This window comes from Phoxinus phoxinus (genome assembly GCF_949152265.1).
Source record: "Phoxinus phoxinus genome assembly, chromosome: 5".
In the NCBI taxonomy this organism is placed as follows: domain Eukaryota; kingdom Metazoa; phylum Chordata; class Actinopteri; order Cypriniformes; family Leuciscidae; genus Phoxinus; species Phoxinus phoxinus.
The window spans coordinates 39,028,683-39,055,201 of record NC_136880.1 but is presented as its reverse complement, the minus strand read 5'-3'; the positions used below and the strand labels follow the sequence as shown (position 1 = coordinate 39,055,201).

Below are 26,519 nucleotides of genomic sequence, written 5' to 3'. Positions count from 1 at the left end.
TATAACACACAATGCAAAAAAAATAAAATAATCAGGGGTATTAAGCAATCAAACAAATGTAAAGTTACACAAAGCTTTAAAGTTAGCCTTTTTTTGCAAGTCAAAAGACACATGTTCAGTATTTTGGGAGGGAAGAGAAAATGTATAATTAGATTTTTTTTTTTTTTTACCTAAATGTGTGACAAGTGCTGAAGCATATAATTCATGATTGTAGTAAAACAGTGTTTAAATTGTTGAAATCTAATTTCGAATTTAAAGGAATAATGTAGTATATTCTTTGTGGTGTAAACCCTTTGAAAAGATTTAGCAAAACTTAATGTTTGTTCTCTGACATGCTAAGTGTAACTTTTTTATTAATTTTACTTGTTTATATGATTTGTATAGAAACTAACTAACATCATGTAGATCTTGGGGATATCTTGAAAAAGCCTTCAACTAAAATACGTTTATTTGCTGACCTGTTTTATTTGGTTCACTGACACATATTTTACTGGTTATCTTTATTGAAATCATAAAAAAAAAAACCCAGCTAATTTCAAGCTTGAGTTTAAGAAAATGTACATTGTGAATGCAGAATCCTTAAATGTGCACACAGACATTCAAATGCACTTCATACTTTCCGTGCATTTTAAAAGTGTATCAAAGTTATACATAAACGATGCACACACGAGGGTCGTAAATAATTTGAATTGTATACATTTTGAATGAAAAATAAAAAATATTCCGTATTTTGGTCTATATTAAAAACAGCTCTCTGAAACTTTTCGACAGTTTTAAAATCATATTATACATTTAATAATGCGTTTCTCTGTCCACAGTGATGTATTTGCTGTGCAGATTTGCTGGTTCAGTTCAGCAGAACGAGTTTAGTGTTCGCGTCGCTGACAGTGTGCGTGCGTGCGTAAACGCTCGCGTGAGGAGGATATTCGCGCGCGGAGATTCTCCACCTGAATGACGCGCCGCACGAGAGCGGGTATAAAACATCAGTGCTCGCGTTATGTCGCCGTCATGTCAAGAGTTTATTCCACCTATTCACATTCAGGATGATTTGTCTTCGTTTCAAATAGTCTACGTAATTTCAATCTTCGGCTGTATGTGGATTTTGGTGAGTTTTTACTTCATATGTTCGCCTTTTGGTAACTGTTATATGACTTGTCAATCTATATTTTCTGTGAGGTGTTCATATCCGCTTTTATTGTGTCTCTATATTTGTTATACACTCCCACGCCTCCTTATTCTGTTCCTTTCTGCTTTTCCCACATGTTTAAAGCTGTTTGCCAGAAAGTAAAAAGGCTCGCTTTCAGTGTTGACATCTTTGGACAAGTGAACAATGATTCCACCCGGAGACTGTCTGTATGCTGGAAGGAAACGGAGAAAACCTGTTCAGAAACAGTTGAGTATTTATCATTTTACTGGAATTGTTGTATTGACAAACCATCAATAAAAAGTTTTAAAAACAACGCGAGTAAAATACGTCACTAATGATAATAAATATTTACATTAATAATATTATTATTAGTAGTAGTTTTAGCCTAATTGTTTTATTTAATGTCGTTTCTTGTACCTTTTTTTGGCTCTTTCTTGACATGCTTTTATTTATTTATTGACAAACTGTCAATACATATCAAAACAAGAAAAAGGTGTCACTGATTATGTGTATATTGTTATTATTAGTAGTAGTATAGTGGTGGTTATAATAATATAATAATTTAATGTTTCATGTTCAGGTAACACTTTACAATAAGGTTTTATTAGTTAGCATCACTTTACTTTTACAGTTAACATGAACAACAGCATTTATTAATCTTAATGTTAATTTCAACATTTACTAATAGGCTACATTATGGAAATAAAATGTTGTATTTGTTAACATTAGTTCATGCACTGTGATCAAACAATGAACTGTATTTTTATTAACTAACATAAAAAAAAATGATGTAAACTTTATTTACATGACTGTTTTATTGACAGTATCAAAACAAATAACAAAAACAATGATAGAAAGTCGATATTAATAATGTGTTAATTATTGAAGCATTATTCATGTGTTTAATGTTATGTCATGTTCACATATATTCATAATAAATGTGTTATTAATTATTGAAGCATTATTATTCATTTGTTTAGTGTTATGTCATGTTCACATAAATAAATACATCAGTGTATCATGCTGTTTGTAAATGTGGTGGATGAATTTCTGTGCCATTTAATGGTGTGGATGCCACACAGGTTTGAAATGTGACGTTATTAAATGATAGTTTGTGTCATCAGGAAAGCAGAGAAAGCAGGTCAAAAATCAAACCCGTCCAAGCGTCACCGTGACCGCCTGAACGCAGAACTGGACCGCCTGGCGAGTCTGCTGCCCTTCAGTGCAGAGGTCATCTCCAAACTGGACAAACTCTCAGTGCTGAGACTCAGCGTCAGCTTCCTGCGAGTGAAGAGCTTCTTTCAAGGTAAGAAAGGGAAGTTCAATTTCTACATCATACTCGCATCATACATCGGCCCCCAAAAATGATTAGAATGCTTTAAAATAAATTAAACTTAGTTGGTATTGGTTAAGTGACCTGATTTGACCCAAACATCTTCATATTAGTGTTTCACTTAAAGGAGAACTCCAGCGCAAAATGAACCTTTGGTCTAATTACACAGTTACCTAGTCAATCGTTATCTGAGATTTGTTTTCATGATTATCGAATGTAAATAGTTTTATCTCTAAACACAGTTTAGCCTATAACGCTAGTATAACGCTAGTATATTGGGCATAGAGTAATGACAAATAAAAATCGCTTGTTAATACCACTAACAAGGCTCAAAATAGCCCCACACTAACACGGTAGCATAATGAGGGTCCCTACCTTCAAACCGAAGCATTGAGAACTTTGTCTGTGTCCAGACAGTTTAATAAGAAGATATTTTATACATACAGTCAACTTCGCGTATACAGGCAGAAGCCATCTTTGAAAAACAGTCAAAGGCAGTCGATCTGCGAACGCCGATCCAACTGGTGAGATGTGAACGAGACCATATGAGATTCTATATGCGTTCGTAGATCGACTGATAGAGACTGTTTTCTTAGATATTCTTAGATTTCATGTTAAATTATTTAAACAACTAAAGTACAACTTTAGGAATTAGTTCACCTTAAATACAGATGTTTATTGTAGTTTGTGGCGATGCTGACCAAACATCCTGGTGAGTAGAAATGCAATTCTTCTGCTGTTAAAATAGTGTTTGCTATGGGACTTATTTCAGGAGGTGCTTCATAAGAACAGGTCCATGTGTAGCTGTGTGTATGAGCGCTCAGTGTAATGTAGAAATTGCCCTCTTGCACTCACACGCTGTTTGTTGTGACCGTGTTTGTTGTGACCGTGTTTTGTTGCCTGAGTGTCCAAACGGATCAGTGTTGCTGGCAGCCTTTGGGGTTTGTGCTGGCAGGTGGGCATCTCTCAAATGTATTTGAGATTATAAAGTAATGGAGAGGAATAAAAAAAAAAAGTGATCTTTATCAACTTAAAGAATGGAAAGATGTGGGCCCAGCATCATATGCAATGTTTGGGAAGCTTTTTTGAAACCAGTTTGCAAAGCAAGTCAAGTTATTTATATAGTTTCATACAATATTGTTTCAAGCGTCACATTGATAAACGGGAAAATAAGTGTTGGTGTTGTAAAATGAATAATTTTGCAAGGTTGGTGGCTGTAAAAAATTATTGTGATTTTAACGGTAAAAGACTGTAAAAATGCTACAGTGAAAAACTATTAATTGGTTAACACAAAGTTTCCTTACTAAATAACTGTGATAGATCTAATGGTACATTTAATGTAATTTTACTGAAAAATACCGTTTTTGAAAGTGAAAAAGAACAACTCATTGTATAATTTACAGTGAAAAACCGCAAATTGACATTCCCACAATTCCCTGCGTGACACTTCACATTTGATGTATTTAAATAAAGATGTATTTTTAGTTTTTTTCTAATCGGTTATGTACATTAGGTTTTTATTGTACATTTAATGTTGTTAAATTAATGTTTATTGCATTTTTTAAATTTCATGTGTGTTACCATGATGGTGTTTAATGTTTGTGTGAATGACACTGCAGCGTCTATTTATTAGTATTAACTTTCTTGTGGAAGAGCTGCTTGTGATGAGCTTTGATTGATCATGTGACTCATCACTGCTATGATTGTTGCTTGTCAGTGTATTACAATGGTATAAAACAGATATTAATACTTCAATAGGTAGGTAAATTAACATTATATCAGATAATGAAATACGGTTTATTACTGTCAATTTTAAGTTAAGTCTGTAAAACCTAATATGTTGCTACCGTATTTTATACTGTAAATTTCTGGCAACCACATCTGGCAGTATTTTACTGTAAATTTAACCTTTAATTCAAATTAGTTCTAATCCAATTAGAACAATGTCAGTGCCATTAAATTGATAACATTAGTGAATATTAATTGTCTTGTAAACTAACTAGTCTTTTTATATTTAGTTTCTCCTCCGCTCTGGTAATTTGTTGTTCTCAATAAGTGGAATCTGCATTTAAATGCGTATATTTCTAGGGGCATTTACACATGGTTTTTGTATTTGGGATTTTGGATAGATTTCACTGAACCTACTTTAGATAGTGAAAGTCATAACTGTCATAACTCCAGTCATTTATAATGCATGATCCGACCCTGAAAAACATGAACCATCATTCACGGATCTCGGTTTGTGCCAACCTTGTTCTTTCAGGTCAAATAAGATTGATGTGTGTATTATGTTCAAACATTGGCATTTGAACAAATTCATCTTCTCAAGGCCATTTGCATTTTTTTGGGTCTGCTCTCATTTTCCGTCACCTTCTTTCAAGCCATAAATTATAGCCAAGGCCTTTGACAGTGTAGAAATATGTCAGAAATTCTAGTCAGATTGGAAATTAAAATGTGAATCGGAATGTCATCAAAGGAAAAGTTTTCATTGTTACATGGGAGAAAACTGTCAAGTTGAAGACATTGCTTTGCAAAACTAAAGGTAGAAAGGATTTATTTAATCGACAGCCATTTATGATATGAATCCTCTAACAAACCTCATATATATCCGACACTTCCCTATTCTTTGAGTTGGGTGGTGTCTTTAGGAAAGAAAAATCCCCCCCCCCCCCCTCCCCATATTTCAGTTGTTTCTCCAAGACTGCAATGAGATTCAAGTCAGAGATTTCAACATGAGCTCAAATATTTCTCATCAAATTCTTCCAAGACCAAAGAATCAAGAGCTGCTACTTTCATAGCTCTACAATATATTATTATTCTGTCATAAAAAAGAGCTAATTTTCATGTTAATCATACCGGTATATGTCTTTCTTTCTTTAGGAGATATAAAAAAATATATAATAATAATAAAATACTTTTTCTCATCCATATAAGTCAATTCTTGAAAATTCCTCAACATTATTCAACAAAATATCTACTTTTCCATGGAAGAAAGAAATGAAATGCACATTTGGAAATGGTCAATTCTAGGTGAATTATTCCTTTAATGCTGTACTGTACGTGAATTGAAGTTTCTTATAATTTGTCTCCTCTCGGCTTGTGTCTGTCTCGTGAGTAACTGTGCAGATTGGTTTTGCGTGGCTGGGGCTGTGTCTGGTCCAGACACATTGTGTTTTCTTTCTCCACCACAAGTCTTAAAACACAGCAGGAAACCCTTTGTGGGTCCAACACCATTTTTAGAGGCTTGTTCCATACAATTATAATCAAATCATGATTGTCACACTGCCAGGTGAATTCAAACACATTTCCAGGGTGTAAACGGATCCTACAAACTTTCAGGATGAATTAATGTATTGCAAATGCTCATTAAGTGCTTGCTAATATGACCGTTATTGCTCAAACTGTATAACTTGTCTTGCATCATTTTAATTAAAACATGGGCATAGGATCTTGTTCCTTTTTTATGTTCGTTCTTAATTTTGTCAAGGTGAAGTCGCTAAGAGTTGGGAAGTGTTTAATGATAGCAAAGATTGGCCACATGCAATGTGTCTGTTTCCAGTTCCAGCAGCTTCTTGTTACTGCCAACACTGCATTAGACACACATGTGCTCGCAACCGGCGCACAGAGGCTCCTGATTGAGAGCTGCATACACTAATGCCTAATGATAATGAGACTAATGATGATCATTGTATCATGAGCTGGATAGTTACAAAAATGTGCACTATTAAAAAATCATGTAAATAAGATGCAGCTAATTCATAAACCTCTTAACAAACATCCTCCATTCAAAATTGTTTCAATTTTAAGTTCAGCTGTAGATGTGCTGTGTGTATGGAGCTGGGTTTTTTTTTTCTATAAACTTTATACTTTTTAATATATAAAGGAATAGTTAACACAATTTAAATGCATGTCATTGCAAACCTTATGATACATTTTTTTAGGGGTGTTTGAAACATGAATTAATTTTTTTTTGGTAGAATTATTAAAAAGGTATATCTATATATATGTGTCATAACGTGTCCCGTGAAGGTCAAGGGGAGGTGGTAGATAGGCTCAGGACTCAGACATCATCCAAAGAGGATTTTTATTAAATGCCAGTGGATAAGAAGGGGTGAACATATTCACAGTGATGTCTCAAATAAAAATAAAAAAATTACAAAATTAAACAAAAATAAATATACACTTAACTCAGTGCAAACTTTGATGTATCAACCAAAGGAAAAACAAATTGCTACAGGCAGCATAATCTCCAGGAGTACATTCAGCAATATAACCCCATCTTTACCTCCCAAGGTTCAGTTTAGACTGTCTTATATAGCCTAGGACAGGCTCATTACACTCAAGACCGTACCAACTGCAGGGGCATCAATACAAAAACCTTTGTAGCAAAATAACTTCCAAAAATAACTTCCAACAATAATTTAAATAAACTCATTCAGCAACTTAAACTACATGTAAACACCATAAGGCATTTCCCCATGCCTACATTACCAAGGGTTAAGTCCCATTCCCTATTATTAGAGATGGTTTGCCCCAACACAAGAAAAGGGAAAGCTGAGGTCCCGCCCCCTCCTTTGAGGAGTCACAGGAACAGGAAATGGTGAGTAGACAACATGTGGGGTAACAGTTTGCCATGTGGCAATAACTACAGATTTGAAATAATAAATACCAAAACGTATAACTACAAACTTGTCTCTGTGTGGTTAATGAGAAAAACAAAGGAAAACTATAGTAGACATAACATGTTGTGATGACCGCTGATATGTGCACCTATCTGCAATCAACTCAAACAGCATATCTTAAACTTATTATAAATTAATGTTATAGAATAATGAACCTAAGGGACCTAATGCCATAGTCAACAAACACAAAACCATAAATAACAAATGTAAAGAAACATAAGCCCATAAACAGTTTGTAATGACTTTGGCAGTGATGACGTCATCCTAGTACCCGTCATCACACACCCCACCCCTTAAGCCCGTCACTCATCATAGTGACGGGACAGAAAGTCCGCAACAACATTCTGAGCTCCAGCCCTGTATTTCACTTGAAATTTAAAAGGTTGCAGGGAGAGGAACCAGCGGGTAATGCGAGCATTACTGTCTTTCATCCTGTGGAGCCATTGTAAGGCCCGATGATCAGTCTCTAAGGTAAAATCTTTACCAATGAGATAATACTTCAGAGTATCCAATGCCCACTTAATAGCCAGTGCCTCCTTCTCCACCGTAGAATATCTGACCTCACGGGGGAACAATTTCCGGCTAATATACTGCACCGGCCTTCGATTTTCACTGTCACCTTGCAACAGGACAGCTCCTAGACCTACTCCCGATGCATCCGTCTGCACTGTGAAAGGAAGGTCAAAGTTGGGGCTCTGCAACACTGGCCCCTGACACAAACAGCCCTTAAGATCTTGAAAGGCTGTTTCACACTCAGGTGTCCACACAACCTTTTGGGGGCTGGCCTTCTGAGTGAGATTAGTGAGCACAACTGCTCGGGTGGAAAAATTAGGAATGAAACGTCTGTACCAGCCCACCAGACCTAAAAAGGACCTCACCCGCTTTTTGGTTGTTGGAGGTGGGCAAGAACGCACCGCCTCCACTTTGTCCACTTGAGGTTTAATTACCCCACCCCCCAGCACATATCCCAAATAAGACACTTCAGGCTTTGCCAGATGACATTTAGTGGCGTTAACCACCAGCCCAGCATCATGAATTCTGGCAAATACAGTTGACAGGTGCTCCAGATGGTCTTCCCATGATGAGCTGTAAACAACCACATCATCAATGTAGGCTGCTGCAAAGTCCTCAGTACCTCTCAGTACACAGTCCATAGTCCTCTGGAAAGTTGCTGCGGCCCCATGAAGGCCGAACGGCATGACCCTAAAATGATAGAGCCCACTTGGGACTCTGAAAGCAGTTAGCTCCTTGGAAGTGTCAGTCAAAGGAATCTGCCAATAACCCTTACATAAGTCCAGTGTGCTCAAATATTTGGCTTTACCCAAACGCTCTATGAGTTCGTCAACCCTTGGCATGGGGTAGGGGTCAAAGGCAGAAATAGCGTTCATCTTGGAGAAATCTACACAAAATCTTAATGTGCCATCCTTTTTCGGCACCAAGACGACTGGGCTGCACCACTCACTCCTGGAAGGCTCGATCACCCCCATCTCCAGCATTACCTTTACTTCATTCTTTAATTCGGGTATGAGTCTTGCAGGAACCCTACAGCAAGTCTGTCGGACTGGACCCTGTGATAGCAGGTGGATGTCATGCTGCATCACCTCTGTCCTGCCTGGTCTATCACTGAATAGGCCCGCTGGAACCCGTGATTGGAGGTTTTCCTGCTGCTCTGATGTCAGGTGACTCAAATCAGGGAAGACAGGAGAATTCACAGCTGTAGGGAAATATTGCTCTTTGGACTCTTCCTCCTCGTCGATCTTCCGTGCAAACAGCTGGTCTGATAGCGGCCCTAGTCTTTCTTGCCAGGGTTTCAGCAAGTTGATGTGAAAGACTTGCTTCTTTTTCCGCCGTTCAGGCAGGTATAGTTCGTAATTGACAGGACCCATCTTCCTCAATATCTCATAAGGGCCCTGCCACTTGGCGAGCAGTCCACTGTCTGACGTTGGGAGGAGCAGTAACACTTTTTGGCCAGGGGTCAAAGTTCTTTTCCTGGATGACTGGTCATACCATGACTTCTGATGTTGCTGTGCCTTGGCCATATTGGTATTGACCAATTCTGCCATAGAGTCCATTTTCTCTCTCATTCTCAAGACATATGAAACCACATTCACCTGTTCCCTTGCTTTGCCTCCCTCCCAGGCCTCCTTCAGGATGTCCAGCGGTCCACGTACCTGGCGACCATAGAGCAACTCAAATGGAGAATAACCTGTTGAGGCCTGGGGAACCTCTCTATAAGCAAAGAGGAGATATGGAAGCCACTGATCCCAGTCTGAGCCTGTCTCAGATACGAACTTGCGAAGCATTGCCTTTAGAGTTTGATTGAACCGTTCAACCATGCCATCAGTCTGGGGGTGGTACGGAGTGGTCTTAATGGCCTGTATACCTAACAGTGAATAGACTTCTCTTATCTGTCTGGAAGTGAAATTTGTGCCTTGATCTGTAAGGATTTCTGAAGGTATCCCTACCCGTGAAAACAATTGCACAAGCGCATTCACAATTTGCCTGGTCTTAATCTTTTTAAGAGGAAAGGCTTCAGGATACCTTGTTGCATAATCGCACACGACCAAAATGTACCGGTTCCCTGACCTACTTCTCTCTAAAGGGCCTACTATGTCCATAGCTACTCTCGTGAAAGGTACATCAATTACGGGTAGGCTGACCAGAGGTGCTCTATCACCTTTCTTAACAGGAGCTGATAACTGACACTCTGGGCATGACTTACAGAAGTCAATCACATCCATGTACAACCGGGGCCAATAAAATCTGCTTGAAATTCTTGCCAGCGTTTTCTGTTGCCCTAGGTGTCCCGACCAAGGAATGGAATGGCCCAAATGCAATACTTTAGCCCTCACCGACTTTGGAACAACTAACTGATCACCACTATCTGTTTGTCGGTACAACATGTTATCCTTCAACACAAACAATTCTTTGTCTTGAAATCTATTTCCTGAATGTGATCTACCAGCCTTCTGAAATAGACCTTCAAGTGTAACGTCCTTCTTCTGCAAATCAACTATATCCTGAGGGATGTCATAAAAGTCGTTCCCGTCAGGTTCTGGGAGTTGCTCTACAATAACCGTTCCCCTGACTTTTTCCTGCCTTTTCTCCCTTCTGGACCTTTTAGCTTTGGGCTCCTCTGCAAAAGGTAACAAATTAAGAGTTTGTTTCTGCTCTTCTGTCTGTCTTGCCTTTGCCCTTGTAACTGCTCTAACCTCTGCTACACCAGTCTGCCTTTGCAATAAATCAACAAGTACTGGCACATCCCTACCCAAAATAACTGCATAAGGGGCTTGGTCCACAATGCCTACTGTCAACAGGTAGGGTTGACCCTCAACCTCCATCTTCAAATCAACAGTAGCATACTCTCTCTCGTCTCCATGAACACAACGTACCCTTAGCTTACCCTGACTGGACATCTGTAGATCTCCAACACACTCCTCTCTCACCAGCGTCTGACTAGATCCAGTGTCTACCAAAGCCATAAACTGCTTACCTCCTATTTTCACAGGAACAACTGTGTCAATATTCTGACCCGTTTCAACTGCTATTTGAGACGGTCTGGGAATATAACAAAGACGTGCATTACTAACTCTTTGTAACGTACATTCTGCCTTCTTGTGCCCTGCCTGGCCACATCCATGACATATAAGCACTGCCTTCTCTTTGTATTGACCTTCTGACTGTGGATAACTTTTGGGATAAAATTTGGATTGGGGAGTCTGTGAACTAAAGCCTTTAGTGCCGCTATAAGGTTGACCACTACCGAACCCCCTCCCAGACTTACCCGTCATACTGTAGGCGCCGCCATGACTGTGACCCAGCTGATAAGTTGACCGTCTAGCAGCAATGAAAGTCTCAGCCAGCTCAGCTGCTTGTCTCGAAGAGGTGGGGTTGTGCTCACAAATCCAGGTTCTGATTTCAGGGTTAATCACTGCCAGAAACTGTTCCAGCACAATCATTTCTCCGATTTCCTGCTTGGTTCGCTGTCTGGGTGTTATCCATTTGTCATACAGGTCTTTCAATCTTGCCTGCAGCTCTTTAGGAGTCTCCTCTTGTCGTAGAGCCTTTGCCCTAAAACGACGCCTGTAGGTCTCTGCATTAATCTCAAATTTATCCAAGATTGCTTCTTTCACTCTAGCATACTCAAAAGTGTCAACAATATCCATGGCAACATAAGCTGCTCTTGCCTTGCCTGACAGCAATGGCACTAGATGCAACGCCCAATCTTCACCTGGCCATCTACAGGCTTGAGCAATCCTCTCGAAGGTTGTTAAATAATGCTCAATGTCATCATCCTCTTGAAGAGGTAACATCTTTGGGCCTTGCCAGCCCATCCATTGCGGTGGAGCAACTCCCTGCGTGGTTACAGGTGGTGCTGTTTCTTGACTCTCTCCTTCATTGCTCCGCCGTCTGTGAAGTACACGAGTGGGAAGGGCTGTATTGTCTAAGGAAGTCAAAGGGGAAAAGGCTCGAGCTGCCACACCTCCCAATGTTTGTCGCTCTTGCCGCTCTCTCTGTACCTCCGTCTGCAACTGCCCGAACTGATGTTGAAGAGTGCGCCACCGGTGTTCTTGCCGCTGTGCTTCCTTTTCCAGATGCGACTCTCTGGCATGCTGTGACTGCACGAAGCTCTCCACAGTCTTTCTGAGCTGATCCATTTTCTCCCCTGTTGAGTCTGCCATCTGTGAAGATGTGGCCCCTGACACCATACCCTCCTGGTCAGGCATTGACTCAGCATTATCGTCAACTTCCTCCACTGTTTTCTGATTAGTCTGCCTCTTGGGTGGCATCTTGACGTTTACTGAAGCCTTCTACTGCACTGGACAAGACCGCTGCCACCATTTGTCATAACGTGTCCCGTGAAGGTCAAGGGGAGGTGGTAGATAGGCTCAGGACTCAGACATCATCCAAAGAGGATTTTTATTAAATGCCAGTGGATAAGAAGGGGTGAACATATTCACAGTGATGTCTCAAATAAAAATAAAAAAATTACAAAATTAAACAAAAATAAATATACACTTAACTCAGTGCAAACTTTGATGTATCAACCAAAGGAAAAACAAATTGCTACAGGCAGCATAATCTCCAGGAGTACATTCAGCAATATAACCCCATCTTTACCTCCCAAGGTTCAGTTTAGACTGTCTTATATAGCCTAGGACAGGCTCATTACACTCAAGACCGTACCAACTGCAGGGGCATCAATACAAAAACCTTTGTAGCAAAATAACTTCCAAAAATAACTTCCAACAATAATTTAAATAAACTCATTCAGCAACTTAAACTACATGTAAACACCATAAGGCATTTCCCCATGCCTACATTACCAAGGGTTAAGTCCCATTCCCTATTATTAGAGATGGTTTGCCCCAACACAAGAAAAGGGAAAGCTGAGGTCCCGCCCCCTCCTTTGAGGAGTCACAGGAACAGGAAATGGTGAGTAGACAACATGTGGGGTAACAGTTTGCCATGTGGCAATAACTACAGATTTGAAATAATAAATACCAAAACGTATAACTACAAACTTGTCTCTGTGTGGTTAATGAGAAAAACAAAGGAAAACTATAGTAGACATAACATGTTGTGATGACCGCTGATATGTGCACCTATCTGCAATCAACTCAAACAGCATATCTTAAACTTATTATAAATTAATGTTATAGAATAATGAACCTAAGGGACCTAATGCCATAGTCAACAAACACAAAACCATAAATAACAAATGTAAAGAAACATAAGCCCATAAACAGTTTGTAATGACTTTGGCAGTGATGACGTCATCCTAGTACCCGTCATCACAATATGTCTATAAAAATAAATTAAAATGAGTACACGTTTGTGGTAGGTTTTTTTTGTGCTTTTTTTTTACGTACTGAATTGTTATTGGTATTTTCTTTCATAAATTCATATGACCATCAATGGCTGTTTTACACTGCTTGGACGATGACTGGCTGTATTATGTGTCTCCCCCCCCCCCCCCCCCCAGAAAACAAGATGCATGCTGAGTGTCATGAATAAGACAGTGTTTATTGAAGTGCCATTTAATTTGAGTCTATGAGCTTAAATATTTAACACAATTTTAAGTTCTATATTGTTTCAAGAAATGTTAATCTACTTTGAATGTTAGTTGCAGTGCGTTGGATAACAACTTAAACTGCACATGAGGGAGTAATTGAGATTCACAGAGAGAGAAAGCGAGTGTGTGGGATGTTGAAGTGAAGGGGGTTATGGGTAACGAGTGCTCCACTGGATCCTATGGGAGTGTTTGCGTGACTGCAGCCTGGCAAAGTCCCCGTCCTGAGGAAAGCACTAAGAGGGGGAAGATGCAGATCAGCTTTGATCCTTCTGTTTAGATCATTCACAATCCACTTTTAGTGGCCGTTTGACAACCACGGGATTGAATGCTTTTTACATTTTCAGTTTTTCCTGTAATGGACCAAGCCATGTTCTAACATGTACAGCTTTGTCAATGAATAAACAGTTTATTCTTGCATCTTTTTTTATCTTCTTTGCATTTTTTGTTGTTGTTGTTGATTGAATAAATATTGTGTAAAATGTGTTCATGTTTTTCTACTTCTCATTTGTAAATGTCTCATCACCTCGTCGTTTCAAATTATATAATGGTGTAATCCTAATCTAAATTGTATCATTATATAATGATGTGAGCATAATGTGACTGCATTTTTTGGATGATTTATAAAATATGGTTTGGTTTCCAAGTGTGCAAATCATTTTTTTTGCTTGCATGTTGCTCTTCCATAGCTTATGAGAGTTTTCAATACTTTAATTAAATATCAAATTTTGCTCAAATTTTTTCTTCTTCTGTGTGCTTTGGCTCAACAAATGGACATGCATGATAAATATGGAGCTATAAAACTGATATGTACACTATCAGTCAAAAGTTTGGTTAGTACAATCACTGTTTTAAAATTAAATCTTTTATGCTCACTAAGGCTGCATTTATTTGATTAAAAAATACAGTAAAAACGTAATATTGTGAAATATTATTACATTTTAAAATAACTTTCTATTTTAAAATGTAATTTATTCCTGTGATCAAAGCTGAATTTTCAACATTTCTGATTATCAATGCTGAAAACAGTTGTGCTGCTTAATATTTTGTTAATATTAAACTTTTATTAAAGTTAATATTTATACTTGAAATAATAAATATTTTGAAGCTTTAATTTTTTTTTTATTGTCATCAATTTAATGCATCCTTGCTGAATGAGTCTTACTTTTGAATGGTAGTGTTTAGATCATAAACTTATTCTGTCTTGGAAGAATTGTATGGGAAATTTAGAGTTTTTGAGATCTTACTTTTAGATTTTAGTATCTTGGCTGAGCACAGTTTGAGACATTGTTGATATGCGTATAGGGAAGCGAAATCATTTGTAATTTTTCTTTCGTATTTTTTAATCAATATATCATGATGAATTGGTCATGAGTTGAACACAGGGATGACAGCATCAGGTCTGATTGTTCTTCATGAGGGAATGATGTTGCTCTGGTGTCCTTCCATACAGAGCGTCCAGTATTATGTTCACATTTTTTCCAGAGAGTTTCACAGTTGTGCAGGCGTTTGGCAGCCACCAGACCTTACTTGGCAAATTCGTCTTGCGTGCAGATCAGGAAAATTCCATCTCGCGTCTCTGTCCTGGAAACATTCCTCTGTTTGTTTTCATCATGTGAGAATGTGTGCTAGAAGCTGATAAATGATCCAAGCGTCCTGCATCATGTGCGTGAGTCTCCGAACATCTGTTTTAGCATGGGATTGAGGATTTCCCCCTCCCTTGCATGAGAATTCCCTGATCTTATACCTCAAATCTATCTTTGTTTACGTTGTGCTGCATGTGCACATGATCCATTAAGAATTGTTTAATTCCTTATGTATTGTCACCCTGACCATTCAAACAGCTCTTTGTTTGCACCAAAGTGCAGCATAAAAAAGAAGAGTTGTCAACATCAAAACCTCCCAGTAAGAACATTAATGGGGACCCTGTTTGTTGGCAACCGGGAGGCAGTTCCTCTGCACACGATGTCGTGCGAACGACTTGTAAAAATGACCCAGATACGTCATAGAGGAGTTTGCCATTAAGCTTGTTCTGTTGCGTTACAACTGCAATGATGTCTGCATAACATGGTGAGTCATTTAGCAAATTCTTTATTTTCTTCTTGCACACGTTTAGCCCCCTCTTTCCCTTAAACTGTTTTTCACTCCTGTTATGCAGCTTGGAGACCGACTATCAGGGATGTTTAAAAACATTTAGGCCTACTAAATAAATTAAGTTTTTCAGTTCGCTGTGCTTTGTTTTATTCATTATATATGCCATTTAGGGATTGGCATTCCTGGAAAAGATTTACAATCGATATGCAATGCTCAATAAAACAGAATTTATAATAACAGTCATGTAAAGCCAGACTCTTTTGTGAATAATGCTGCAAACAGAGCCGTGTGCCAGCAGTCTAAAGCATGATCTCATGCGAAGACTGTTTCCAAACACGGGTTCTCTCACGCAACGGCCATTAGTTCACAAAAGGCACAAGTTGACCTCTCTTTGGTAAGGTTAACCCACGTTCAGTTGGAAAGCCATTGTCGTCAGTGCTAGTGATGTGAAATAATCTCCCATTGGAATGCATGTGCCTCTGCAGTGTCTGTTATATTTGTGTCATGTGACTAATTGACCGGAAAACAAGTTAAATGAATTAGATAGAGACACAGATAGATATATACAGATAGATAGATAGATAGATAGATAGATAGATAGATAGATAGATACACACAGAGAAAAATAGATAGATACACACAGAAAGATAGATAGATACACACACAGAAAGATAGATACATACACACACAGAAAGATAGATAGATACACACACACACACACACAGAGAGAAAGATAGATAGATACACACACACACAGAAAGATAGATAGATACACAGATAGATAGATGGATTGATACACAGATAGATAGATACACAGATAGGTAGATGGATAGATACACAGATAGATAGATAGATAGATAGATAGATAGATAGATAGATAGATAGATAGATAGATAGATAGATAGATACACAGATAGATAGATACACAGATAGATAGATACACAGATAGATAGATGGATAGATACACAGATAGATAGATAGATAGATAGATAGATAGATAGATAGATAGATAGATAGATAGATACACAAATAGATAGATACACAGATAGATAGATGGATAGATACACATATAGATAGATAGATAGATAGATAGATACACAGATAGGTAGGTAGGTAGGTAGATAGATAGATAGATACACAGATAGATAGATAGATAGATAGATAGATAGATAGATAGATAGATAGATAGATACACAGATAGATAGATAGATAGATAGATAGATAGATAGATAGATAGATAGATAGATAGATAGATACACAGATAGATAGATACACAGATAGATAGATACACAGATAGATAGATAGATAGATAGATAGATAGATAGATAGATAGATAGATAGATAGATAGATAGATACACACAACTGTTCAAATGTTTGGGGTCAGTAAGCTGTTGTTGTTTTTGGAAAGCAATTAAAACGTACATTCAGAAAGGAAGGGTGCATTAAATTAATCAAAAGTGACAGTAAAGACGTTCATAATGTTACAGGAGATAGAAAAGTTATTTTAAATTGTAGTAATATTTTACAATATTACTGTTTTTACTGTATTTTTGTTCAAAGAAATGTTTTAGTGAGCATTAGATGGATGGATGGATAGACAGACTGTCATTCAGTCAGTCTCCTTGGGCAGTTTTCATTCATGTATAAATTGAGCGCTGGCCCTTTAAGAGCGTGTATAGCAGGGTTTGCGTGACTGTAGTGCACCAGAGCCTGACCTCAGAGGAACTCCAGTGAAAATTATCTGTCCATCAGAGCTCTGGAAACCAGCAATGCACAAATGAGTCAAGACCCTATTAACTTTCATTACATAGACATAAAAGTTAAAACATTCATCAAAAATAATTATGACATGATAGTGATTAAATTATGACAGATTTTTTTTTTCTTCCTGTGAACTATCCCTTGTGCTGTGCTTAAACATCATGAGTTTTTTTGAGACATTGAGCAAGTAACAATTTAAAAGAGGGGAAAAAGGTTATAGAGTGAGTCCATTCTTTACTGTGTAATATAGCTAGCACACAAACACACATCTGCTCGTAAATCTAACCTCAATTGTCAAGAGCAGATCTGTTTTTTATTTCCATCCCCTCATCAAAACATCCCAGCAGTGAAATGGGCTGCTTTTAAAAGCCATTTCTGCCATTTTGTGAAAAGTAGCTCGTCCACCTGCAAATTTTAGCTTGTTTGGCAGCAGACGTGAAGTGAATGAATGGTGAATGAATGGAGAATGAGTCTTTAGGGAGAGATGCTGGCGATTTCCCTCATGTTAGTGAGCACAGGTTTTTGTGGAGTGTTTGAATGATAAAATATTTAGATTTGGCATAGTCAGACATACATGAAGTGGACTCTGAACATTACACGTGCCGTCAGTCCCTTCCTTTTTGATTTGCGCTGTTTTTCTTACCACAGACCTGCAGAAAATGATTAACAGGGATCATTTCACAACACCAATTTTAGTATCTTGAATATTTTGCATATCCTTGTTCTTAAAGGGTAAGTTCACCCAAAAATGAAAAGTATACTATAATTTTCTCCCCCTCAAGCCATCCTTGGTGTATATAACTTTCTTATTTTAGCCAAACACAATATGAGTTCTATTAATATCCATGGATGGATGTGCTTTTTTAGGCTTCAAAATTATCCAAATATTATTCACTCCCATTATAAAGCTTGGAAGAGCCAGGATAATTTTTTATATAGCCAGTGTTTGGCTGAAAGAAGAAAGTAATTTACACCAGGATGGCTTGAGGGTGAGTCAATTATGTGATAATTTTTATTTTTGAGTGAACTATCCCTTTTAAGTAGCGCTATTATTTTTCATATATCACCTTTCATGTAGTGTATAATATAACTGTATGTCAATGTAAAAGATCTGCAAAGTTTCAAAGATCATCGTGCATGACAAATGGAGATATTGTCTCCCAAAAGAAAGAAGTTGAATAAAACAGAACTTTTTTGGGGGGTGTAAACTAAAAATATATCGAACCAAGATTAGCCGATGGGCTGTCGATTCATTAAATAAGCCGTTTCCCCAATAAAGCAGTTTATTCAGTGTAGCCTCTCCTCCAATGACATCCATTAAAAAATGGCCTCTGGTCTCCTTCCCTGCGTATTACAGCGCTACGTTTTTTTTTTTTTTTTTTTTTTGCTAACCTTGATGAAGACTCGAATTGATATGGTGAAACTAACACTTGTTACTCTTCGTATCACTGTTTATACAAGTTCTGAGGAAGATCCGGAGCTGAAATTCAGATATGGTAATGGAATTTATTTTCCTGAAAAATTTTGTTAGCAGTAGACCAATCACAACTGGGTTATCTGACCAATGAGAGCACAGTAGGCTTTCAGAAAGAAAGGGTTTAGACATTTCAGACAATTAGAGAAATTAGATGATGCTGCAATGAATGTTATATGAAAATTAAAGTGTTTTTTGACCTTGGATGCATGTAAATCTATTGTAAGAGACCTCCAAAACAAAATTATGAACCTTTAAAATAGCACAGTGGTTCAGTGGGTAGTAGTGTCGCCCCCCACAAGAAGATCCCCAGTTCTCCTTTCCTTCAGTTTGAACAATCATCGCCAAGAAAAGGACAGTCTCTCGTGAACGGCAAGAAATGGCCCACAGAATCACCAAGAGTCGAATATGACTGAAATGGTTTATAAATGAATGATGATATTTGAGTTGTGTAAACATCACAGCTCAGACTGTTTGTTGTTATCTTCTTTGCTTTGATGTTCTTATGTTTGGCATGAAGTGCCCACAAAAAATAACTAAAGAAGAAAACGATTCTGAATTATTTCAAGATTTTTTTTTTTATCTTGCTCATTTTTGATTAGCACAGCTAACAAAGTGCACTTGGGTTGGCACAAGAAAGTCTTTTTTTTCACTGCTTTTGAATCAGTCTCAACCAGTTGTGAAATTGGGAAAGCGCATCCAATATGGATTGCTTAATGAAAAAGAATGATCAGTGGGATTTGTTCTTATGAAGCAGTGATTGTCTTTGCTTTATTTATTTGTGAGACAAAAATGGGTTTCCTATAAACAATCTTTGTTTAAACGCTAAAAAAAAAATCACTTTAAAATGTAATTTCCCTGTGGCGTGTCCATTGTTCTCGATCTCGTGTGCTCTTGTTCCTCATAGCGGTCCAAGAGAAAGAAAATCCCAGCAGTGAAGCCTCGACCCCAGAGCTCCGGAAAGAGATTCTGCCTCGTGTTGTAGAGAGTGATCTTCTCCTACAGGTGTGTTAGCCATTTCTACTCTAAACATCCTTCATTACAGTTCAGAAATTGTTTGTCAAAGAAATTGTTTATTGCCTTGTCTTCTGAAGCCTAAAAAATCTGACTTTAAGTCATAGGTTTAATCATGTCACTAACATTGTGCAAACACATTAACCGTATTCCATATTTACACATTTCCCACAATAATCTGTTTTTTTTGTGTGTGTGTGTCTTGTAGTCTCTCTCTGGATTTGCGCTGGTCGTGAGCTCAGATGGTGTTATTTTCTATGCATCTACCACCATCGTTGACTACCTGGGATTTCATCAGGTAATAAACCATCAAATGAAAACCTATATCCTAGAAATACACGAATAATGAAATGGTTATGATCTAAAATAGCATGTAACTTGTTCCGATGCTCACGTTTATTTATTTATTTTATATATTTATATGTGTGATATATATATATATATATATATATATATATATATATATATATACATACACATACAGGTGAAACTCGAAAAATATCGTGCAAAAGTTAATTTCAGTGATTCATCTTAAAAGGTGAAACTAATATATTATATAGACTCATTACATGCAAAGTGAGATATTTCAAGCCTTTGTTATAATTTTGATGATTATGGCTTACAGCTTATGAAAACCCCAAATTCAAAATTAGAATATTGTGAAAAGGTTTTCAAGCTGTAAGCCATAATCATCAAAATTATAACATGGAAATATCTCACTTTGCATTTAATGAGTCTATATAATATATTATTTTCACCTTTTTAGTTGAATCACAGGAGTAAGTGAACTTTTGCACCATATTAAATTTTTTCGAGTTTCACCAGTATATATATATATATTCCTTTTACTTTTTATTTTATATATATTTGTATTAATATATTAAGTAATATATTATTTTGATGAAATATGTTAGATTGAAATATGTTGCCTTTTCCCCATTTCCGTCCTGCTGTGAATATTTACTGCTCTTATATTTTTAAAATATTTTATTGATTTATTATTTAAGAGGGAGGGAGGATGTGTATTTAGCTTTCATGCGTGACAATCCCCAAAAATAATATTGAAATCCAGTTACCCATTTTAACTTAAAAACAGTTCTCAAATCAAATTCCTGTATCATCAGAGAAATCTAAACAAAAATCATGTGTGGTTACATAAGAAATAGGCACAACATCTGTGCAGAAATATGTCATGTTATAGGCCTTCTCCACCAGAATGTGTAAAAAATAGTTAAGTTTTTTCAGTCCTTGGCTAATTTAAGACTTTCTCACAGCCTTCAAAGAGCCAGGCTTCTTCAGCAAACAAACCTTCTCTTCCAAGGAGGAAACTTGATTGGATCCTCATTGAAACTGTGATAGTTTCTCATGAGATGGTTAGTCATCAAAGTCTGCTGAAAACCCCTTGCATGTCTCACACTGGAAAGTAAAGGGAAGGTTGAATATTTTAGGCAGAGTTTATGGTGTATGAACAGAGTGTATGGCTGTGTGGGCTGGTATTTTAAGGCTTTTGTTTTGTTCTTCAGTGTAGAGACACGACTATCCGCATGCAAGCAGTCCTGGTGTCACGCAACAAACACATGGCGCTGTGAAAAGGATTTGTGGCTTCAAGCATACATTATACATGAGAAAGCAGTTTGAAGATTCTGAGTGCAAATTTAATTATCAGAGAATAACAGTTATAACAGTACCCCATCACCACCCCCTCCAAAAAATAAAATCATGTATGCAATTACTTTATTATCTGTTATATTAATCATCGTTAACTCCTATTTCACTCTTAATAGTATATTTATAAATGCATTCTATCTATCACTATCCACACATTACAATCCAAAAACCAAAATCAACATTCAATCTTCGTCATTCTCTCAGCCCCTCAGCGTTGAACAGCGTAAAGACCAGACCATGAGAGCAAAGAAATAAAACTGAGAGAACATGGATTACATTTGGTTAGATGGTTTAGTACAATATGAATATGAATATGAATAGGCTACATCAAGAGGAAATGTTTAACACATAACGGTACTCAGATTTTGACGTTTAGAAATTGGCTTTTTTTTATCCTATAATAATAAGTTTATCCTCATCCAGCAATCTCATAACGTCGTGTTTTAAGTGCGGACAGTCTGTCTTGCAGCATGGTGGTCCGCAGGTAGCCTGACTACGTCAGACTTCGTACTTCCGCTCAATTTAATTTCGCTTCTGTACTTGCGAAGTAGCAGAGTTTGGTATTACCAGGCTAGTCCGCAGGTATGATGATAAATAAAAATATATATATTCAATTATACAAAAGAAAAAAGGTTACAAAACTAAAACTGCCAGGTGGCGGCAAATCGTTGTCTCAACGAGCGAGTCATTCAGTCAAACGATTCCTTCAAAATGTGGACTCATTCAGTTACTCTGAGTTGCACAATGGCTCTACTGTGGATTTGTTACCTAACATTCACTTCTTGTTTTTTGAACTGTTGTATAGCATCAATAGGGTATCACATTTGCAATTGTGCTGATATCCAGGAAAACAGAGCTCTATTTCCTTTTTTAAATATTAAAAACGAAGTCTTACAGGGACTTTTTTGCCCCATATATCTTGTTTTTTTTGGGGGGGGGGTCGGGATTTGTATTAATTTTGGTGGCATTTTTGCCCCGAGCCCCCGTTTTTGAGCACGGACGGAGACCCCTTCTGTTCAAGTGAAACATATAAGGCTGCTACTGGCTACATGACCTAGGTTGAACTCAAACACAGGTTCCTATGAGCACTTAATATGTCAGCTCTTACTCTCTGTGCCACAGCTCTAGCATCTGACTGCTTATTAATAGCAACTGAAGCAAATGCACAAGAATAATTGCATGAATTATGAAGACATTCGACTATCTGCCAGGAACCTCACAATCTAAAATGCGTATGAATGTTTTACCAGCAGTTGAAGTGACTCCACAAGGACATTTTGATGAGTAATGTTTCTAATGTGGTTTAACATAAAACTGAATTAGACCATATGAAATTGTGGTGTTGACTGAGAGACATTTGGTCATTGCATTGTGTGTGGCTCATAGAACTATGCGCAGGTCAAGTGTACAGGTCAATGCGGGAGCCAATAACACACAACATGTGGGAGCTAAAACGCTTAAGAAATAAACACTCTGGTTTTGTGTTGGTGTGTGTGATTGTCTGGCAGACAGACGTGATGCATCAGAAGGTCTTCGATTATGTCCATGTGGCCGAGCGACAGGAGTTTCAGAGGCAGCTCCACTGGGCGATGAACCCTGGCCAGCAAGATACTGGTGCGTGTATAATTACCATTAACCCTATAAAATTCATTGCATATGACTTTAGAAGACTATTTTTATAACATTTTTATATTGCTTTTGCATCTATTTTGAAGCTTATAAGCTCCAGCTGTCTCATTACAATTGCATGTTAAAGAGAGACTACAGTATATTTCACTTCATACATCTGTCGTTACACACCCGAGTCATGTGTTTCTGAACTGTGTTGTGTGAATGTGTGTGTTCTAGTACATGAGGATGTTGTGATGGGTCATCTGTATAGCGCTGAGGAGCCTGACGGTGTTCCTCCTGAACTGTCTCCGTTCCTTACGCGGTGCTTCGTTGCTCGAGTACGATGCCTGCTGGACAGCACCTCCGGCTTCCTGGTCAGTCATGAAATCACTAAAAAAAATTCTTGTTCAAGAAGCCGTTTCACATTTGGAAGTACGTCATAGAGAGAAGAAATGACTATCGCAACTTCTGTTTCATGCCGAATTAGGGGCCTCAGACCTTCCCAAATGTACATGTTGCCATACACACTATCCAGTGAGTCTGTGTCGCTCTGATTTGCCCTGTCTCCTGTAGAACATGCAGTTTCAGGGAAGCCTGAAGTTCCTGCAGGGTCAGAGGAGGAAGACGGACTCAGGATCTTTGCTGCCGCCCCAGCTTGCTCTGTTCTGTGTGGCTGTTCCTCTAGTACCGCCCTTCATCACGGAGCTAAAGATGAAGAGTATGATGATGAAGGGCAAACACAAAAGCTCTGGCAGCAGGTACACACTCTGTCTGTCTGCTTGTCTATGCATTGCATTTTTGCATAGAATTATGAATATGAAAAAAAAGGATGTTATGCTTTTTATTCTTACTTTTTTGTATTTTTCTATCTAAATTAGTCAGATTTCCCCAATAAGTCAATTTAAATTGCATTCAATTGTTTTTAATTGAAACCATTTTAATGCAGAAAAATTATTTGAATAAAATTAAAATCATAAAACTGAATTAATCATTCGTTTAAATTAAAACGGTATTACATATATATTTTATCCACATGAAAGTATACAATTTTGATGAAAGATCATTTTTGTAAAGAATTGTGCACAGTAAGAAAGTAAATAGGGTAAATTTCGTGCCAGGGTAGTGATAGTATAAAAGCAATAAAGGTCACAGATGGTACTTTTAATATATATACTACCATTCAAGAGTTTGGGGGTCAAATTAATGCTTTTATTCAGCAAAGATATGAAAAGTGACAGCAAAGTTTTTTTTAAATAAATGCTGTTCTATTGAACTTCCTATTCATCAATTAATCCTGAAAAAAGTATCACGGTTTCCACACAGAAATTAAGTAGCACAACTGTTTTCAACATTGATAACAATAAGAAATTGTTCTTGGATCGCAAATCATATTAGAATGATTTCTGAAGGATCATGTGACACCGAAGCGTGGATAAATTATGCTGAAAATTCAGCTTTGTATCACAAGAATAAATTACATCAGAATAAAATATATTCATATAGAAACCCCTTCTTTTAAATTGTAATAATATTTCACAATATTACTGATTTTACTGTTTTTTTTTTTTAACTATAATAAGTAAAGACTTCTTTCAAAAACATTTAAAAAATCTTACCGACCCAAAACTTTTGGATGGTAGTGTACAATGGTACTGTATGATTACCATATTGATGTACTATGGTTTTTACACAGTACTCAATCATAGTAGTATCCAAAAACATGGTAGACTTCTTTGTAAAGGACACAAAGATATGTGGAGAAATTGTCTTTTAATCCGTTTAACTTCTATTATCTTCAGTGATAAAAGGCAACGGGTTTCCTGCGGCTCATTTGACAGTGAAGACGTGCTACGTGTTAACTGGACAAACACATCGGGTCATGATGGTTCATGGTCAGCCCTGGCCAACACAAAGTACAGAGGAGAGGGCTGCAAACCCCAAGATGAGCCGCTCGACTTCTGTGTTTCCACTCTGGACGTCTCTAGGCTGCAGGCTGTCGATGCCTCGTGGGACGCCCGCTGTCCTGTGGCCTTGCGCTCGGACTCCAGTGAAAACTACCTGATACCTGGAAGCTTCTATAAACACAGCCATTCTGGAAAATTACGAAATGGCTGCAACACAGAATTGCAGAAGGTGGAAGGTTATTGCATCGAGGGGAAGGTGGAGAGAAGGTGCATGATGCAGAATGAATGTTATAATATGCTTCCTGAAGCGGCAATTAAGACCGAACAAGATTCCGACTCTGAAAACATGTGTAACGCATACGGGACGCTCTGGCGCCCTGAATATGCACCGGTGAAAACCGAGGCTGAATATCACGACTGCTGTACTCCATATCAAAATGGCAAAGCTGCCATCAACGCGCACAAGTATCTGTGTGCGGGAGTCAGCAGACCTCTTAAGTGTGTCCTGAACAAAGACCTGAATCACTCTGACCAGCCGATCGGCAGTCGGGACACATATGTGTTCGCCAATGCCTCCACAGATCATAAAAGCTACATGCAGCATGATATCCGGCTGACTTACGAGTTCAGGAGTCGCAACATGCTGCACACGATCAAACGAGAACCCGATGACTCTCCACCCTGGTGTCATGATGTTAGTCAAGGGCATCATGTGCAACAAAATATTACTTCAACTTCCACTGTGAATGCTATTCTACACAAAGCAAACCCTTATGTTTACATGCAGTGAACTCTGTGACCACCACGTCAACATTACTTGTCAGTTATAGTGCTTGCAAGGTGTGTCGCTATCAGCTTCTTTCTACTTTTCTTATCCACAAATTTGTGCTTTTAATTCAGCCTGAATTGCTTAACGGTCAAAATTTCAGTCTTTGGTGTGTTAGAAATGTAAGATTAAAATGTGAAAATCTCCCATTGGCTTACATTGAAATAATGTTTTGCATTTAAAATCTACACCCAAGGATTATGTTGTGATTTCTCACCAGAAATCAAAGATGTCATGACAACAATAAAGCAGCTCTATAGCAGAATTGTATTTATACCTAAACTTATTCTTTTTCTGCCTTGCAAGCACTGGTATTTCCCTCCGGACATATAAAACTAGTTAGAAAAGTTATTTTATATAATTTAGCCTGACTGTTAAACCAAATACAATACTCAGGTTGTCTCCGGATAGGTTTTAGAGATGTTTTGTATTGTGTCACTTTTAGGTACAGATTTTGGATTTACATGTATGTCATATTCATGAGGTAAAAAAAAAGAAAAGTGGACAGACAAATAAAGTTAATTTCCCTATAGTGAAAATATCTTAGAATTGCATTTTAGGTTTTTTTACTTCTTTTTTCTTTTTTTTACTTTCTTCTTCAAGTGCATAAACACGCATTTACTTTTACTTCATGGAATTATTAATTCATATTGATCTTTTTTGTGTAAAAAAAAAAAGTCATTACTAAGGAAACTTGTTTCTTTTTATGCTACATTCAAGAAGCTTTGTTTTGTACAGCATGTGTTGTCATTGTCATACTGAATTAATGAGTAATATGTTTAAAAATAATTGTTACACAATTTATTCTGAATTAACCATACTGAGTATGTAGATTTTGAGATGTAGATAAACATGCTTTATATCTAGCCAAGAGGAAATTTACTTTATCTGCTATAAACTGTAAAACCATTATTGATCCAAGCATTGTATT

General features: G+C 37.5%; 1 protein-coding gene across 1 annotated transcript; it reads left to right on the top strand.

Annotated features, from left to right (window-relative positions):
• The first annotated feature begins 889 nt into the window (after nucleotides 1–889).
• ahrrb (aryl-hydrocarbon receptor repressor b) lies at nucleotides 890–26,507 on the top strand. The gene is made up of 9 exons (XM_079612784.1): nucleotides 890–1,105; nucleotides 1,271–1,392; nucleotides 2,272–2,453; nucleotides 19,473–19,570; nucleotides 19,788–19,877; nucleotides 22,756–22,861; nucleotides 23,096–23,232; nucleotides 23,432–23,616; nucleotides 24,658–26,507. Exons 2-9 carry the CDS (start codon nucleotides 1,331–1,333, stop codon nucleotides 25,550–25,552), a joined length of 1,755 nt encoding a protein of 584 aa, XP_079468910.1. The 5' UTR covers nucleotides 890–1,105; nucleotides 1,271–1,330; the 3' UTR covers nucleotides 25,553–26,507.
• Nucleotides 26,508–26,519: the final 12 nt, after the last annotated feature.